This window comes from Macrosteles quadrilineatus, unplaced genomic scaffold (genome assembly GCF_028750875.1).
Source record: "Macrosteles quadrilineatus isolate MER2022 unplaced genomic scaffold, UCM_ALF_1.0 Scaffold_8__2_contigs__length_117827958, whole genome shotgun sequence".
NCBI classification, from domain to species: domain Eukaryota; kingdom Metazoa; phylum Arthropoda; class Insecta; order Hemiptera; family Cicadellidae; genus Macrosteles; species Macrosteles quadrilineatus.
The window spans coordinates 52281589-52297960 of NW_026542601.1; the positions used below are offsets into that span (position 1 = coordinate 52281589).

The window sequence follows — 16372 nt, forward strand, 5'->3', positions numbered from 1 at the left end:
CTATACCAAACTAAACTAATAAATGTTTCAACTAACAGAATAACATTTTTTTTATAAACTCCTACAAGTGCAGTGTTTTTTAGTTTATCAAAGGTTGAATCAGTATTGGTATTAAATTCAATGAGGAATTGTATTCAGTATCGTATTGAAATTGAAACGATGAATGTAGACCTATCCTTCCGCGCATCGCGGTACAAGCCGTGTTTCCATTCGTGGGATTATTATCCCGAAAACAGAATTTTTAGAGCATGAGCAGGATTTGAAGGGGATGTGGGATAAAACCGGAGTTTTGGCTATGACGTCCGTATTTATTTACTATGCTTTATTTTAGTGAAAAACTAACCCCAATCGAAAAAATTACCTTAATAATCTAATAAACCTAAAAAATTAATGTTAAAACAACTATTTAAACACAATATGTCTAATTTAACACTCAGAATTTAAAATCAAACATCTTAAGGAATTAAACGCGATTTCTTAACCCAGTGACCGGGATTATATTCTCTTGGTTGTGTAGAAACACTGGGAGCTCGGTGCGTTTAATTAAAGCCAGTAATCAGAGGGTGATGATAGAATGTCTGCCGATGTTCGATGTTTTTTATATCGATGGTAGGTTCCCGATGTTTTTGTTACATCAATGTTTTCGTCAAACTTCGATGTTTTTGACCAAGTATTGAGACGTAGATGCAAAATGTAGCATATCTGTAAAAAATGTAGTCTTTTAAGAGAAATTCCAGATTTTTTCCAAAATTCCCTGACTTTTCCCTGACTTTTCCAGACCAACAAAATTCCCTGACATTTCCAGGTTTTCCAGGTTTTCCCTGACCGTACCAACCCTGTAATTACCTACTTCAGTCAGTTTACAAAATAAATATTCAATATTCTTTTAAACAGTGTGAATTTCTGTGGTCCAAATATGTTTGAACAGTCTACGTAATGTTTCCGCACCTGAGGTGGAGGGGATGAAGGGGTCTCTGGCAGAGATGTCTGATTGGCCAGTCCCGGCAGAGCCACCCCTCCAGTCACCCCTCGTGGAGGGATGGGTGGAGGAGGTGCAGGTCTCAAAGGGGAAGTCGGCTCTTCTGAAAACAACAGGAAAATGTCTTTGACAAACTTGATTTCGATTAATTTGAAATTGTGTTCATAGTAGGAAACTTTTATTAATTAGAAATAAAATTAAAATTTTTATTTTTTAGTAAACAATTATTATGTAAAAATATTTCTAAAATATACTATCAGTAGATGACACATCAGATAAACTTGCTAACAGAAAGATTTTGTAGGCTACAAATGACTAGTTATCAGAGAAATGAATAAAGACAGTAGGAATCATGGAGCAACAAAGCAGTGTTAAGGGTAGGGGAGAAAGGGTAGATTTGAACAAGTTTAAACTTCCCGCCATTACTGCAGCGGGATTTGTTTATACCCCATTTTATTTTATAGTATAATTACACAATAACAATAAGTCTACAGAGATGTGTGTGAGGGGTGTCAGTGCAGAATATATGTCCACTCTGCAACACAATTGTTGGTGGATAAAAATGTATTCGTTGTCCAGCTTTGGATTGGTATTGGAAGAAAAAGAAATAATAAAAAGAATTCAATTGGTAAAAAACTATTAACAAGACATGAGTATAAAGGAGTTTTGTCTGTATTGGCATTTCCAATTTTCTTCTACAGTACAGCCTTGAAAACAAGTCTCTTATGGGGATGATCAAATATGAATTGTTATCAAGGGTAATTCCTAATTGACATATCTAGCATTTAGGATAGACACTGATATGCATAATCAAAATAAAAAATATGCACTGTCACACAACTATCACGTCTATTGCTCATAGACTCGTTAAATAAAAGGCAAGTGTGCAACCTAAGAAAAGGAACAAACGTTCGCTTGAATTTGATTAAGCATCAAAGGTAAAAAATAAATTAATGGAGTGTGGCTGGTCTAGCGTAGGCTAGAGATCAGAAATGTTGTCACCCATCAGCTTTTAGCTATGAGATAATGTATTGACCCGGTGGTTCAAAACACACATTTCCCTCATCCAAGAACGTTACAGAGCTCCCTCTACTAAAAGTCAGACAAACATTTTAACTGTAGCTATAGACAAAAAAAAGTTTATGAAATAACAAACACTTTTGAAATCAATAATTGAACCAACCTGTGGGTGTTAAGACAGGTGCAGTCTTTGGTGCTGTTATTTTGACAGCAACAGGTGGTGGAATGTCATCCTCACTGATTGTGTGTCCTGCTGACGCTTGCTTGATTAGATCATTCAAGGTTTTTATCCCTCTTGAAAATCTGTACAATAAGAAATAAGGATTGAAAAATATACTATAACGTCTAGTACTCATAATGTCCCAAGCTACCGGTACTGATGGAGGATGAGCAAAACTTCTTAAAAGTAGATGAACACTTTTGAGTGTGAATGAGGATCTCAATCAGGCAAATGAGGAAATACAGGAATTAGAGTATAAAAAAGCTCTGCATGAAACTAAAGTATTGAACAAGGGAGAAACTATAATAAAGTTGGGGAAAAAATCAAGGATTTGAGTTGAGTTAACCAGTTAGCCAGCATTATAAAGCAAAAGTAATAGTCCCATCCCAAATTAAGTCAGATTTTTCCAGTAAATAAAGCTACACCTTAAAGTTAAAATAAAGCCAGATGTAGCACAACCATCAGTTTGTTTTCTAACCAATTCAAGTAAGGAGGGCTGGAGGGCAAAAACAAGATTTAATAAAAAACTATAAACATCCAGATCCTAATTTTCAAAGTGTAGAAGAATAAGATTGACAGGTCATATGTAGAGGGAAGAAAATTCAACAATTGGCAAATGTATATTCAAGGAGTACCATGAGGTAGATGTCCACTTGACAAAATGATAGTAAGAGCAATTAAAGAAGTCTGGCGATGGCCAGACTGGAGACAACAATAGGAGAAACAGAAGATAGAAGAGAATGGAGGCCAATTGTTTGTGAGGCAAAGAGGGAAAACCCTTCTTAGGTTGTGATGTCCACTGAGGTAGGATAAGGGTAATTTGCTAAACTGAACATTATAAAATGAAAATATTTGTCAATAGGTACTAGCTTTCTCCATGGTCAAAGTGTTGCTGTAAAAACAATTTGTTTTACTAATAAAAAGGTTAAATACCTGTAGTACTTGTCAGTGATCCTGAATTTAGGTCAGCGACCCAGGTTTTGAACCTAAACGTTCATTTTCAAGCTGATACCATAGTTAAAACGCATTCCAAACACACAAATCCTCTTCATAATTGTGAAGAGTCATTAACACACGAAACACGAACACAAAACACTAAACATTAAACAAAATTGGCCAATTAATAATACTGGTATGGTAGCAAGCGTGGTGTAGCCGGCATAAGATGAGTCATGTTCGTGCTTCGTGTGTTAACGACTCTTCACAATTATGAAGAGGATTTGTGTGTTTGTAATCCGTTTTAACTATGGTATCAGCTTGAAAATGAACCTTTAGGTTCTAAACCTGGGTCGCTGACCTAAATCCAGGATCACTGACAAGTACTACAGGTTTTTAACCTTTTTATTAGTAAATTACGTAATCCAGAGGCTAAACATGTTAAAATTTGTTTTAGCTTTGATATTTCAGCATCAGATTATTACTACAATACTCTTTCTGATTATGACTATCTTATCCTGATGTTTAGGACATGGAATGAAATAGATGATAAGATAAGGTTAGTAAGTAGGCCTAAAATAGATTTGGAATGTTTGGATCTCCGACTCACCTCCTAGCTCTTGCAGACTCCCCCGCAGATTTAGCGTTGGTCTCCGCCTCCTGGTACATCTGCAGCCTCTCCCTCAACTCTCCCACCTGTACACCATTGGAGGGGGCAGAGGGAGGTGGGGCCTCTAGTCTACCACCCCCGTCATCCCCTGTGATAGCACACAGCTCATCCTACACATGGAACAACTATCAAGTCTAAAAATAAATACACCCCATGGAGTTATTTTGTAATTTAGGCTATAGCATCTTTTGAGTCGCATGACACAAAATATTTTACAGTACGGTATCAAAAAGTAAAGAAGAAAAATTAATTATGACAACAGCACACTCTGTGTGACTCATCATTCAACTAGCTTATATTTAATTTTAATAGCATATCGGCTACAGCTAGTACATATTGATGGGATTTCTAATATAGTATTCTAAAGTCAATGGCACTATCTGTGGGGAGGATTCAAACTTTGACACTAACAGTAGGCCTAGTCTTGTAATTTTTGTAACTAAATACAGTAGAACCTCAATTACTCGAATCTCAAATTCCTTAATGTCTTGTTTTTTTTTTAATTGTCTTGAAATTCACATTAATCATAATATTAAAAATACCTTTATAAGTCAAAGTTTCTAAATATTTAAACCTCAATAAGTCGAATTTTTACAATTTTTGATCAGTAATATTCTATCTCTGTAACTCGAATTTTCCTGTCATTGAGCCTCAGTATCTCGAAGTTTAATTTTATTAGTCAAAGTTCGCACGAATGTGCCTCAATAATTCAAAGTTTTGCCTTACAGTGCAAGTCAGTTGTGGTTTGATTCCTGTCTAGACATGAAAATCCAACTTCCTGTGTCCGTTTGGCTACAGTATTTTTTTTGTTTTTAGGCCTATTTAGTAGGTTTTTTATTGTACTCTATCAAACTTATTCATTAACTTGTTCCATACACTAGGCCTACACAATGTTACAAAACGTTAACAGGACTTATGTTTAACCTCAATAACACCAAACATTATGATAAATACAGTACTGTTCATCCATAAACAATTAATTGTTGCTTAGTATTTTTCACAGCAGTTTTTCATTATTCGTATTGTAGTACTGTATTTGGATGTATAGAGCTTATACAGTTTTTATGTTGTTTACTTTGTTTTTAAAAGTTCCAGTGAACTTACGTTTAAAATAAATTAGAATTATTGCTAAACAATAAATACAGTACCGGTACTTTATGTGCATTAAAAATGTTTTATTTTGCTTCCACAGTTACTCTTCAGTACCTATAAATAGTCTGAGTTCAATTTATAAAGGTTTCAACACACACAAGACCTGGAGAGACTGTTGGGAGTTGCTGAACATACACTGTCAGATCCCAACCACTCAGATTTTGAACTTTTTCGTATAGCACCTTCATGACTCAAACCTCACTTACTAAAACTTGATAACTCAAATTTTTATCATACCCCCATCAGATTTGAGATATTGAGGCCCTACTATATATCACTACTACAGTGGAATGTGGCTAATTCAAACTTCTATTATTCAACATCTTTGGTGATTTGAATATTTCTCCTGGTCTTAAGCATTTCATACACAACTAATGCTTAATAATCATGGTTGATTCGAATTATATTTTGGATAATTTGAAGTTTCCATGCAAAAAAAAAGATAATCGAAAGTCAAATTAACAAAAACTACTTTGTATCATTGATTGTTTTGCGGTCAAAATTCCTCACCAGCCCTTTTGGGAAGTGGTGCAAGTCTAAATATAGCTTCAAGGTCGTCGCACCCACCCCTTTCCCCTGCTTTACTCAACTTTTTGGCCTACGTAGCTCACGTTTGTGGCCTGCACTCCTTTCAAGGTCATTGCCCAACCCCACCCACCCTTCTATTGTTTTCCTTTCTAATGTTTCCATTCTGACTTTTTGGGAAACATTAAATCTATTGCTTAACATAACAGAATAGTCAATTTTAGTGAATTTCCCTATAGGGAAGTAGCTATTACCGTAGGTGGCACGGTAAGACCTAGGCCCGGGACCGATTAACTTTTTCATTTTGATGTCCCCAGAGGCCAAAAACACCATTCGTTTAAATTTTTATGTTTGTATATATACTAGCAGAGTACCCGTCCTTCGTACGGGGTTGGCATATAAGTTTAAATTGCTTATTGCAGTTATACTCAAGCTTTGCGTTTGCAATGGGGGAGGACAAAGTTTGATAAAATTAGCTTCTTTAAATTTACGGTATACTATGGTATTATACATCTACCATAGCCATAATGTTCTACCTCTTCACCTAAACAATAAAGAAAAATAAAGTATTACAAATTTAAAAAATCACAAATTATTCATGACATTAAAAACATAAACATGACTGTAAACAATCCTACTTTGACAGTTCTCATTGCGTATAACAGTTGTTTGTCCAATTTAAATTTACTTACACTGCCATCTATGTACATTCTTTGTAATTTAATTCATATAAAAAACAACCCCTTAAAATTTTCTAGCTATTCTCATCCATACAACACGAGGCACAAAAACAACCTAGTCACACCTCAAATCAGACTTTCAAAAACTTTAAATAGCCATTTTTACAATCAACATATTTTCTTCAAGAAGCTACCCACTTGTTTTCGTGAACTACCTTTAAACCAATTTAAAAGAAAAATTACTGAGTTTTTTAAATCAAGAGCATTCTACACGCAGGAAGAATTTTTAAATAGTGACATGTCATGTTTAGTTTAGATTCTAAATAGGATATTTAAATTTATAATTGATGTATGATCTATTTTTAAGTACTATTGTAACAATGCCTATTACAAAGTGTTATGTTTAATGGCTGCAATAAATCTTATTGAATCTTATTGAATCTTATTGCTGCTTAGTTCAAATTAGCTGTTTACATAAATGCAAAAAAATATTTAGTGCTGCACCCTGTTGGTAAATCTTATAACTTTTTAATGCTTTTGTATATCATAGAACCAACTTTTTTAGTTGAAACAGCTGACTAAATTCTTTAATTCCCTTTAAATATGAATACTCATAAGGTTAACATGGGGAACTACAGAGCCACTGGGGCCCGAAGGGATTTTTGAGATAAGAATATGCCTATATGTTAATCGGGAATGTGAGCTATCATCATGCCAAATTTCAGCCCAATCCATCCAGTGGTTTATGCGTGATTGACCTTCAAACACACAAACAAACAAACAAACAAACACACAAACTTTCACATTTATAATATCAGTAAGATACACGTCCGTAAACGCGATAACTTGAGTAATTTTTGTCCAATTTTGATAACAATTGGTTTAAAGGTGTAGGGCAGGATAAACTTGAATTAGTTAGCGAACCAGCATGATCGGACCATGAGAACGCCGTTTTATGAGGTAAAAAATTTTTTATCTCATTTTTGACCCTCATAAATTTCCCAAAATTCCAAAATTTTCCAAAATTTCCCAATTTCTCTTTGGACTTTTTAAAAGAGCTTATAAAACAAATAATTTCCTATATCAAGGTGTTTTGTACGGTTATTGGTAACGGAGAAAATTCAAAATTTTTTTAATTAAAATTCTCATGTTATTCTTATGGAGAATATTGTAAAATGTTGTAGTTTTCTTGTTTATGGATATATTTTGATCATACTTGGCAAATTTATTTATTTTATACTAAGCTATTAATATAAATTCAGACCAACCAAATCAGGTAATAATTACAATTAATTACAATTAATTTACACTTAATTTGGTAATAATTATTACCAATTCAGACAAATGGAAATTTGCATAGTCGACAGGTTTGCTGTGGCAGGGGTATTTTACTGTAAAACAGTAGGCTACAATAATTTACTGTAGACTACTTTATTAGTACTATGCTGTAAAACAAAATTAAAGTTATTCACAATAAATGTTTTATGCAGAATAGTTTTATCGTTGTAAGCATTTTAAACAAAACTGTTTAGCTCAAATATTTGTATAATTTGTTATTGCAATTCGTTATAATTCGTAATTTGTAATTGGTCCATGAAGTTTGAATTATCGAAGTTCTACTGTAGTTCAATCAGTTTGACGGTGCTAATAAAGCTTAATTCATCAGGTAAATTATAATAACCAAGGCCAGCAAGGCTAGACCACAAGGTCAAAAGTCAAATATTAGCCATATAAAGTTGCGGGTAGGTCTATTCTGAATGGCCGATTAAAAAGTTTGATTAACGTATTAAGAACAAATTTCTAACCAGTAATAAAAGAATAATTAAGTTATGGTATTCAAATAAACTGTATGAGTTTACCAATAGATCAGGATCGTCGTCATCTCCAGAGACGTCTTCGTCAGAAGGATCATCTCTAAGGCTAGCTGCGACCATCAAGTCAAGGTTGGCCGTCGGTAAAACGATTCCTGTAGGACCTGCAAGTAATCATTAGGAGGAATTTAATAACAGTATGTTCTACGATGTTACATCAGGAACTAGTCACAAATTCAAAACAAATTACACCGAAAATTTTATATATATTTCAATAAAAGAGTTTTATGAAAAAAAGTAAAAATTGGCTCAAGCTTTGGTGGAATTATTGAGCTATTATATACGATTACCGTTAGTGTTCAACTTTGTAGCGGTTCCTAAATTCTAAAACAAATTTTCTCAAAAAAAATTAATCACTTCCTTATGTCATAGGCTAAGTTTAAATTATTGATAGTCATAGTTTGATTTTGATGGGTTTTCAATAAATAGCCTACAATAGAGTTGGTTATTAAAGTTCTCAAAAGTTTGCCTAGGCTGACAGAGATTATTCTAACCTTTTTTAGGTCGATGGGAAGCTTTTGAGTCTCCTGTGATTGCCATAAGTTCTGCCTCAAGATCATCATCATCGTCATCATCATCATCTGGTCCATCAACTCCCATGTTGTTGACATCAGGAATATCAAAGAGGCCATACTGTAACATAATCACATTATAACTTGACAATAGTGAAACAAGCTGAATTTGGAAACTGTTATTAACATACTGGGTAGTACAAAAACATGGTCGAGGGAGTGAGTTGAGTAGTGTGAGGGAGTGGGCCACCGGTCATCAGTACATCAGCTCCCTGGTATCCAGAGTGCCAAGAAATGACGCATTTGACGGTCAAGCATCGCATTTTTGCTGTGGAGCATCTTTTTTTTTAACAATGACTCTTTTTACTGTGCATCGGATGTTTTGACAGCAGTTTACTATGACACTTGACCAATTCCTGAAAGCAGATCCTTCATACGATGGGTCACTGCATTTAGGACTACGGGGTCAGTAAATCTACTGGGCGTTCACAATCCACATACAGCCGTCAATCCAGAAAGCATTAAGACTGCATGAGCATTGATTATACTTCAAAGTCCACAACGTTCCACTAGGCCGTGTGCCTCAGCTGTAACTGCCTTAGTTGTAGCTTGTTCATGTTAGAGCGCATTTTAGGTATAGAATTAAATAACATGTACAAAATAATGATTATGAAAAGCTTTACAAGCATGATTACAAGTAATGTAAGACTAAATTGCTTGTGTAATTCCCATCACAGCTCAACAATGGACATACCTATATTTAATGCCCTACAAGCTTTGCATACAGTTTTGTGAACAATAGCATAGCCATCTCTAGTAATAAGGACGCGGCCTTCGATATGGCAACGCCACGACTCATCCCCGCCCTGATCCAACTCCGGTTATTGCCGCCAGCGGTAATTTCGCAAAACAGGTAACATTTCGCCAAAACTGCGCTTATTCACGTTGAAAGCTATGAAAATGTAACCAGTTCAATAGATACAAATTTTAATATTCTGTTCATTTTAGCGAATTTCCCTATAAGGAAGTAAGCTATTACCGTAGGTGGCATGGTAAGACCTAGGTGGCAGTGGTAATGGCAGATGTGACTGACGTGCTTACTTGTCCGGTGTGCAATATTCGTTGTTTGGACGAGGAAAAAACCCTACAGTGCGACGGTTATTGCGGATGCTGGCATCATGCCAAATGTGTGAACCTCTCAGCAAAGAATTTTAATGATCTTCGTAAAATTGAAGCTTTTATCAAGTGGTTTTGTGCCGACTGCAACACGAAGCTCAAGTCTCATCTGGCTGTGACAAAGACCGAAAGTGAACTTAAAGGTGAGCTTTCTGATCTGAAAGAAAACGTGAACCTTTCGATAAATGCTCTTGAAAAGAAAATTAATATTTTGGTGAATCAAGGCTTAAAAACCAAAGTTGTTGTAAACAAAATATTATCCAAAATTGACAAAGCTGACATACTATTTGAAAATAGTTTAACCGAAAATTTGATATTTGAAACAACCAATGACAAAGCCGATACGAAACACCTGTCCCCATTGGAGGATCCTAACGTCGACAACATCAATTTGGCTGTGACATCTCCAAACGCTCAATCCAGCAAGAAGGAACAGCGGAATGAAACAAACTCGGAACAGTCGGAACGAAACCAAAGCGACACTTCTGCTTCTGCTTCTGAATGTGAAAATATCTGTAATGGCGTTCCCAACGTTTCGGCAACCAGCAGTTTGATAACTGATTCAGTGCTACCCAAACCAAAACTACTATACTCCGATGCTACTAAAACTTCGCAGACATCAAAGAAGACTAACGTATTGAGTCAAACCAACAACCAGTGGAAACAAAACATCATAATCGGTACAAGTGAAATTAAAAACAAACTGAAATCAGCCGCTAAACGCGCACAGTTTTTTGTCTCAAGAGTTTCGCCTGACACAACGTGTGACGAGGTTCTGTCCTTCCTGAACTCTAAAGGCATAGCAGACAAGGAGTGCGTGGAAATAAAAACTCGTTTTTCGACCTACAAGTCTTTTAAAGTGGGTGTTCCTAGTGAAACAGAAAATCTGATTCTGGACCCAACTTTCTGGCCTAGTGGTGTCTTAGTTAGGCATTTCCTACCCTCCGGCCGTTTTCGGAATCAAAACCAAAATCAGAGGTCTTTTTTAGGAAGAACTGTATACAGGACCCTAAAGACCTAGACCTAACCTATGTAGACAGTGACCACAGGCCTAACACACAGCTAAACCAAGAGACTTCGGGGGTGAGGGTAGCTGTGTTAAACGTGCAGTGCCTGAGAAATAAAATAGAACTCTTAACAGACTTCATTGGACAAGTGAATTGTGACTTTCTATGCGTAGTGGAACACTGGCTTCAACCTGGTGAGTCTGAATTTTACAATACCTTGTGTGGCCTTCACCTTGTAAATATTTTTTCACGTAGCGTACATAGGAATGGTGGGGTAGCCATTTTTGCTGCAAGCTCTTTCAAATGTAACAAGATATCTCTTGACAATTTTTGTATTGAAATGCTCTTTGAAGTCACTGCAGTGGAAGTAACTGATATTAACACAATATTAATGACAGTTTACCGATCTCCTGATAGCAATTTAGATAGTTTTTTAGACCAAATGGACTTGTGCCTAACATACCTAGCGAAATATAAATCTAGTAAATTAATTGTGTGTGGAGACTTCAATGTACACTTGGAAAGACCTTCCCCTGATGAGGCTTCTTTTGTGAATCTTTTTCGAAGTTTTGGGCTCTATATTGCCACAAGAGAGCCAACCAGAGGCGACGCGTGTCTGGACACAGCCGCTACCAATTTTGACTCCTGGGATTTGAAAGCGGAGGTTGTTCCGTCCCATGTCGGTGACCACAATGGAGCCGTGGTCCTTACATTGGGACCAACCAAGGTAAGCAAAGAACCCCATTGGCTAGACTCATACAAGATAATTAAAAGGAAACTTGACTTAAATAATGTACCGACCCTGTGTAATATGCTAGAGAACACAAATTGGGAGAGTATCTACACAATACCTGACGCTTCAGATGCATTTAGGACTTTTTCTGGTCTTTTCCAAGAACAATTTGACTTGGTCTTTCCAGCTAGAGAAATGAAGAAAAAACCACATACTGTAAAACCTAAATCCACCAAAGTAAGTAATCCTAACAATTGGTATACCCCAGAATTAAGCAAGCTGCGTTCACTGATGGTTTTAGTCCATGATCATTACAAACTGACCCTTGACCCTGCACTGAAAGTCAAATACCTCTCACTCTATACTAAAATAAAAAAAGACTACAGTTCCAAAGTTAGGTTAGCTAAGAAAATGTCCAATGCTCAGACCATCTTGAATGCTCCAAATTCATGTAAAGCCGCTTGGGGCATCATCAATCAACACAGACCATCCACTCATGTATCATCATCTCCATCATCATCACCCGACGACTTTAATGACTATTTTTCTGGTATAGCTGATAATATAATCTCTGATCTACCTCTGTTACAGCCTAACTCAGTTGACTACCTCTCGGACCTAACCCCAACTGTCACCCTTAGAAATTGGAATAAGGTGAGTGAGAAAGATTTGATTAAGATAGTGCACAATTTTAAGGATTCATTTAGTCAAGACATCAATGGAGTTTCTAGTCATATTCTTAAATCTGTATTTAAATCGATTGCTGCCCCTCTTGCTTATTTAGTCAACAGCTGTTTGGCCGAAGGTGTTTTTCCCGAAAACCTGAAGATAGCTAAAACCATCCCTATCTACAAGAAGGGTGACCCGGCACAGCCCGCTAACTTCCGGCCGATATCAATTCTTCCTGTTTTCTCTAAGGTTCTGGAGTCAGTAATGAAACAGCAACTGGTGGCCTATTTCGAGAACAACAACCTGTTCAATGATTCCCAACATGGGTTTAGGGCCGGACGATCCACAACCTCTGCACTCCTTAGCCTAGTCAAGAACATCTCTGATGCCTTTGAATCAAATGACTCCCTCCATCTTAGTCTTTGTGACCTTAGCAAGGCATTCGACGTGGTATCTCATGATATCCTTCTTACCAAGCTTGGTAAATATGGCGTCACTGGAGTAGTCCACAAATCGTTAGTCAGCTACTTGGAAAACAGGAAACAAATTGTTTCGCTGCAGGGAGCCTCCTCTAGTATCAGGCAAATACACCACGGCGTGCCCCAAGGATCGATTCTGGGCCCTGTCCTGTTCGTCATAATGATCAATGATCTGTCCTTAAACAGGCGAACGCTGCTCTTTGCAGACGACACAACACTACTGACCAGGCACAGCAACCTGAACGACCTGAGAACCGAGGCAGCAATTCTGCTGGAGGAAGCCAAGGAATGGTTCGTTTTGAATCGTCTCAAAATCAATGACGATAAAACACAATCCGTCACGTGCACTCTCAAACAGGGCATCGAAGACGAGGCGGTCAAACTGCTAGGTTTCTGGATCGATTCCAAACTCAACTGGAACCTCCATGTGGAGAAAGTATGTGTTAGGCTAAGTAGAATATTATATCTGATTAGGAAACTTAAGCATGAGATCACACGTCCCTACCTAGTCATAATGTACCATGCTTTATTCCATAGCCACATAAATTATGGACTGGTGGTATGGGGCCATAGCCACGCGACCCAGAGTGTGCTGTTGCTTCAGAAGAAGGCGTTAAGGCTAATAACATCCTCCGGCCCTACCGACCACTGTAGGCCTCTTTTCAAGGAACTTGGCATTCTATCAGTCTACAGCCAATATACGTTAAACACCCTAGTCCTTTTGAGAGAAAACATAAACAACTTCTCAACCAGAAACATGCAGCACAACTATGGGACCCGCAGAGCTTATGACCTGGATGCACCCCGTTGTCGACTTAGCCACACGCTTAATTCATACCCATCTCTAGCGATAAAATTATTCAATACGCTACCGACAACCATCCGGACCCTAGAACCAAAACAGTTCAAGTCTGCACTTCGCCAGAGCCTAGTCAGTAGGCCCCTGTACTCGATTAAGGAACTGATTGACGAACCACTCGCCTTTCCAAAAATCCGAGTCACATCCGTCAGTTCAGATTAAATTGTATATATATATATGTTTATAGTGTTTTATAAGTTAACTCTTTTTTTTTGACGCAGTCTATCCAACTTTTGTTGGTCAAAGATGAAGGAATCGAGTATTCAAGTAAGTAAGTATAGAGCCAGGACAGATTTACTTTTTCAATTTGATGTCCCCAGAGGCCAAAAACACCATTCGTTAAAATTTGTATATATGTATATATAGTGGCTTGTAGGGACATAAGTCCCTAAAAAGCTCAAATGTAAAACAACTTTTTGCAATACCGGTATTCAAACAAACTCAGAATAACTTTATCCATGTGTCAGAATAGGCATCCCTACACCATATCTTTTGTGTAAAAACCAGTTTGTTGTTCTTCTTTGTTTGCTTTTGTTGATGTCATTTTCAATATATAATTTGAATCACTCCAGTGGTTTAACATGAAAAGGCAGCAAACATATCATTGTTTGTGAATAAATACTGGTTTACTAAGGTAGCTTTGGTCTTGTGGTTAATGAGGATAAATAAAAGCTTCCCTGTTTGGAATTTTAAAAATTAATTGGAGGTTCGCCTTCAGATGAATTGAATTGTAAACGGGATAACTTGAGTAATTGTTGTCCGATTTTTATGAAATTTGGTTTGGATGTAAAGCAGGATAAACTTGAATGAGTTTGCGAACCACCATGATCGGACTATGGGAACGGGGGTTTATGGGGGGTTTTATGGGGTAAAAATAGGTTTTTCCCACTTTTGACCCTAAAAACACAACATTTCACAATTACTTTCCAAACCATTATGTAGAGCTTAAAGAAACAAATAATTTAGTATATTCAAGCGTTATTATGCGCCTAAGGGTTACGGAGAAAATTCAAAAAAATTGTAATTTTAAAATTCTTATGTTATTCTTATGGAGAATAAGTCAACTGTTGTAGTTTGCTTATTTATGAACATATTTTGAACAAATTTGGAAAATACATTAATTTCTTACTAAACTACAGTAGCCTACCTATTAACATTTTACATTAAAAACACTTTTTTACCCTCCCTGTTTCAGCAAACCTAAGTACTCGTTAAACTAATTCTATTTAAATAGGGAATAAATATCATATATTTAAGGAGACATTTTAGTGTAAATCCAATGAAGCAAATGGAAATTCGCTAAGTCTGCAGGTTTGCTGCGGCGGGGGTATTGTTGTAATTTCGTCACCAGCATGGCAGCCCATGCTTATTTTTTTAGTCTATATTTACATTTATAAAGGGATTCTGCACATCTACAGGAAAATATCTTTCTAATAGTACTGTATGCGCATATTTTCTATGCGTTGCACACAAGCTGAGAAAAAAAAGGTTTTAAACACGCTTGCCTATTAATACTGTATATATGGATGATAGGCCTATTATAATTTCAAGCGTGGATTTTAAAATATGCAAAGCTGTTTTATATTTTCAAATTTCGTCATTGAATGTTCATGCAGAACTGTACTAAGGTAGAAATATTGCTACACCTCTGACTAAATGCATAGGTAATGTGCAATACATAAATATTAAAATGTACAAAACACAACTGCGCAAGATCTTGCCTAGATCTAAAATATTTCAAATTATCAGTATCAATAGTGTATTGATTTTTCATTTTGATAATACATAAGAGGTACAAAAACAGTTAGTTCATACTATTACTATTAATAAATTTTAGTTCTATATTTTTATCCAATATGTTTTACTTTAGTTTTAATAAGGTAGGAAATGTGTATTTTCTTAGTCAGAATGTGGTACTTGATTAAATTTAAATGTAGGCTTTAGCTCTAACCCACTCATATTTACGCGGACCTTCTAGAGGGAAGTGAAATAATTGTATATACTTCTCAGTTTTTAATGCTTTTGGGTGATTATTTTTACACCCTGGCATCACACACTTATGAGACATAACACACTGTCACTACGAATACCATATTGTCTCTAACTGTGTAAAACAAACAGGTTAATCACCGGTGTCTATGTGTCCAAACTAATGGCGGGAGCCGACTGGACTATGCCTCGGATGCGACGTTGCCAGATTTCGCTCGCTGCAGCCTTATACTAGAGATGGCTATGACAATAGCTTACTGGGCGTCTTGTACTCCAATGACAACATTGTGCTCAATGATGAGACTTATCATTACCAAGACAAAGATGCCAACAAGCAAAAATGCACTGTATTGTGGAGCAGACAATCTGATAAAGTTAACTTACACAACTTATGTAAAATCAGAAGTAAATGTAAACAAAACCCTGAACCTTAAATTAACTAAAAGAGGCCATTCAAGAAGAAATTATATCGGCTGTTGAAGGGGAAACTATCACAGAAGTGATGGAAAACTTTGAGGGAAGGATCCTGATGTGCATCGATGAACAGGGACAGCATCTTCCAGAGGTTAATAGGTACCGTAAATAATAAGGGTTAGAGACAGTACCACTTTTGTTAATTCACCGGTCTACCGGTAAACAAATAGCCTATTAACTTCAATGATTTTCAAAATATAGGCCTAACTCTTTTTATTTGAGTTAGGTAGATCGGAAATTTCTGAAATTATCGATTCCCTCAATTTGAATAAGGTTAATTTGAGTTAAAATTAAGATAAGTGGTAGCCCGGCCTACTCAACAAAATTCCTGGGAATCTAATTGATGAAAACCTAAGCTGGCAGATCCATATAGATTACCTTAATAAAAAACTGTCAACCACACTCTTTGTACTCCGTAGAA

At 36.4% G+C, this 16372-nt stretch overlaps 1 protein-coding gene across 2 annotated transcripts in view; it reads right to left on the bottom strand.

The window, feature by feature from the left end:
• LOC129000967 (coiled-coil and C2 domain-containing protein 1-like) overlaps window positions 1–16372 on the bottom strand; it is a 38205-nt gene that overhangs the window by 20206 nt on the left and 1627 nt on the right. For both annotated transcript variants that reach the window (XM_054428073.1, XM_054428074.1), the window contains exons 2-6: window positions 8548–8686; window positions 8042–8157; window positions 3766–3935; window positions 2163–2302; window positions 949–1082 (exon numbers count right to left, since the gene is read on the bottom strand). In XM_054428073.1, coding sequence (XP_054284048.1) covers window positions 949–1082; window positions 2163–2302; window positions 3766–3935; window positions 8042–8157; window positions 8548–8686 — 699 coding nt within the window. The remainder of the gene's footprint in view (window positions 1–948; window positions 1083–2162; window positions 2303–3765; window positions 3936–8041; window positions 8158–8547; window positions 8687–16372) is intronic.